General features: G+C 57.4%; 1 protein-coding gene across 1 annotated transcript; it reads left to right on the forward strand.

Annotated features, from left to right (window-relative positions):
• Positions 1-333: 333 nt before the first annotated feature.
• Positions 334-1,687, forward strand: MAM_08468 (Amino acid/polyamine transporter I; the record flags this gene model as incomplete). The annotated part of the gene is made up of 7 exons (XM_040827265.1): positions 334-336; positions 389-579; positions 641-695; positions 773-909; positions 1,006-1,271; positions 1,323-1,382; positions 1,437-1,687. 7 exons carry the CDS (start codon positions 334-336, stop codon positions 1,685-1,687), a joined length of 963 nt encoding a protein of 320 aa, XP_040674739.1.
• Positions 1,688-2,817: the final 1,130 nt, after the last annotated feature.

A 2,817-nucleotide genomic window follows, 5' to 3' on the forward strand; every position in this document is an offset into this window, starting at 1 on the left:
GACCTTGGAAGCTGACAGTGAACGTGAAGGATGGTATGCACTGCTCGGCTGGCAGAGTTCCCTTGTGGGTACTGCTTTGGCCGCCGCCCAGCTGTTCCAAGCCGTGATCGTGCTGTACAACCCGTGGTTTGCATCCAAAGGTACGGGCTGCCGTGCATTCAAATACTGCGTGCTCCACACGACTGACTACGGTTTCTGGTATAAGGCTGGATCGGCACTCTGATCACGATCGGTCTCACGTGCCTGGCGACCTTCATCAATGTCTTCCTCTACAAAAAATTCCCCGTCCTGGAAGGACTTGCGTTGATGTTGTTGTTCGCAGTCTTCATCGCAATGGTGAGCCTCATACTTCAACGCGATACGTGCGCGCACACTGACCCGCCCACAGCTGGTCGTCCTCTGGCTCATGGGCGACCGAGGAGGCGCAGCGGTCTTCACAACGTTCTCGAGAAACGGCTGGCCGAGTGACTGGAGAGCCTGCATGGTGAATATACTGGGTCCGGTCATCACCATCATCGGGGCGGACGCACAGGTTCACATGGCTGAGGATACGCGAGGCGCCGCACGTGTGGTACCGAGGTTGGTTTTCGCGACGTTGAGGCCACGTCAACAGAGCTTGGGCTGATTTCTGAACACCAAGGGCGATGATCGCATCGGCGGTGGTCAACTACAGCTTTGCCTTGGCTTCGATTGTGGTAAGTCGCGGCGAGTGCGATTACGATGGCGACAGTGACAGGTTCTCCGGAAACGCATCGCTAATGTTTCACAACAGACGGCGATGTATATGTTAGGCCCTGACATCGACGCGATCACCAATACACCTACCGGCGTGCCCATTGCGGAGCTGCTGCTGCGCACGACGGGAAGCGTGAGGGCCACGGCCGTTTTGACGTGTCTGCTCGGCCTTTTGTTCGTCTGTTGCCTCACGAATAACGTGACGACCGCGAGTAGACAGCTGTGGTACGTGAATCCCCAAACGCGATCGCCATCCGCTGACAGACCAAGGTCCTTCGCCCGTGACAAGGGCATTCCCTTCCACGCCTACTTCGCCCAGGTCTCTCCGACAAAGAATACGCCGGTGCGATCGACCGTCTTCACACTGTCCTTCACTTGCCTCATGTCGCTCTTCAACATAGGTTCTGCCGTCGCCCTGGCCACGTTGACTTCGTTGAGCCTGACGGGCCTGATCTCTTCCTATCAAATAGCTATCGTATCCAGGCTGTCCGCCAGGATCCGAAACGCGAAACTGCCTCCGTCGCGCTTCGATCTGGGTAAGCTACGCCCGCGGGACGCAGCCACACGATGAACTGACCTCTCGGCAGGGCCAATATTCGGATTTTTTTGCAACGCGATCGCCTTCATCTTCCTATGCGTGGTACTGGGTGAGTATGCGCACGATCGAGGCGTCGGTCACACAGCTGACCATCCACAAACAGTGATGATGTTCTTCCCCACCACTCCAAATCCCCGACCGGCGGACATGAATTGGTCGGTGGTGATGTACGGTTTCGTCACGGTCGTCATGCTGGTCTTCTACTTCAGGCGCGCCAAGTACATTTTCGATGGTCCTGTGACGACGGTTTCGTCGCAGTGGGACACAGCCACGGTGAACGACCGGACCGTCTCAGCACCCGCTTGGGTGGCGGTACTGAAAGCGAAGTTTCCCAAGCTGGCAAAGATTCTTTGAATTGCGGAGATGTCAGACTTCAGATTGTGCAACGGCGGTCGCTGTGGATTTGTGGATTGAGAAGCATGGGAGGACCAGTGCGACGGATCTTCGTCGAGTGACTGGAGGGTGGTTCGGATGAGACTGATGTTGCGGATGTAACGCTGTAGATAGTGGAGATGATGAAGCTTATGGCGAGCAGCTTTTCCTCAGTGTCGGCCTATGTCAAAATGGTATTGATGTCAGGGGCGTCGCGTCCCGCAACGTCTGAAACTGGAAGATTGTCTTCGATTCAGCTCGTTGACCGACCGGAGCGACAAGACGCAAGTCTCTGGGCCCTGGCCCGTTCGTCACACAGAATGGCCTCCCGAAGCCCTCGTCAGAAGACGCGGAAACCCCACTGCACACTGCCAGCGACGGTGTCAGTTTCGGCAGGCCGTGGCTAGTCACGTTCGAAGTGTTCCTTCGTCGTGCCGTTCAATAAGCTTGCGTAAGACCGTCTCGCTTAAGAGGGGTCATGACGGCAACCTGCTCAGGCCTCAACCGCCTGAGAGAAGTCTTGACGGTGATTCGCTCAGCCTTGAACCTGGCCCGTATTTCTCCCGGCTCACCACCATTTGCGGTGTGATGCCCCCGTCAGTAACGCTGCCAGAGTCGAACTCAGCTCACTTCAACATCTGAACGCTCGGCCTCCCGCCCGCCCGGCCACCGGCTTGGTACCTTCGCTAGAGATAGGACGCTCCCAGGCCTAGCGCGACAAGAGCAAATGTCGCGGCGGTGTCGATGCCTATCCTACTTGAGCTAAGCGCTGGCTCCTCGCCGATACGGTCGCGTTGTCCGTGCAGTCCTCTCGATCTCCAATAACCGGGCGGCCCTGCGCGCTGAATGACCTCTCCGCCATGCAGCTGTCCTCATTCATCTCCTGCAGCTCCATGGGAGACGTTCTTCGACCGCACTGCCTTGCCCACCCTGCAGACCACCGTCGCCGCCACGCTGCTTTCCTTTTTCGACGACGAAACCCCTGATACGTCCAGCACGAACCCGCGCTCCACCTTCTCTGCAGGCAAAGCCACTCATCGCAGCCCAGAATGTCCGAACATGAAGGTGTGGTGCATCGGCAGCCTTACGATCCTGAAACCTCCCTCTACGTC

Source organism: Metarhizium album (assembly GCF_000804445.1).
Source record: "Metarhizium album ARSEF 1941 chromosome Unknown scaffold_124, whole genome shotgun sequence".
Lineage (NCBI taxonomy): Eukaryota > Fungi > Ascomycota > Sordariomycetes > Hypocreales > Clavicipitaceae > Metarhizium > Metarhizium album.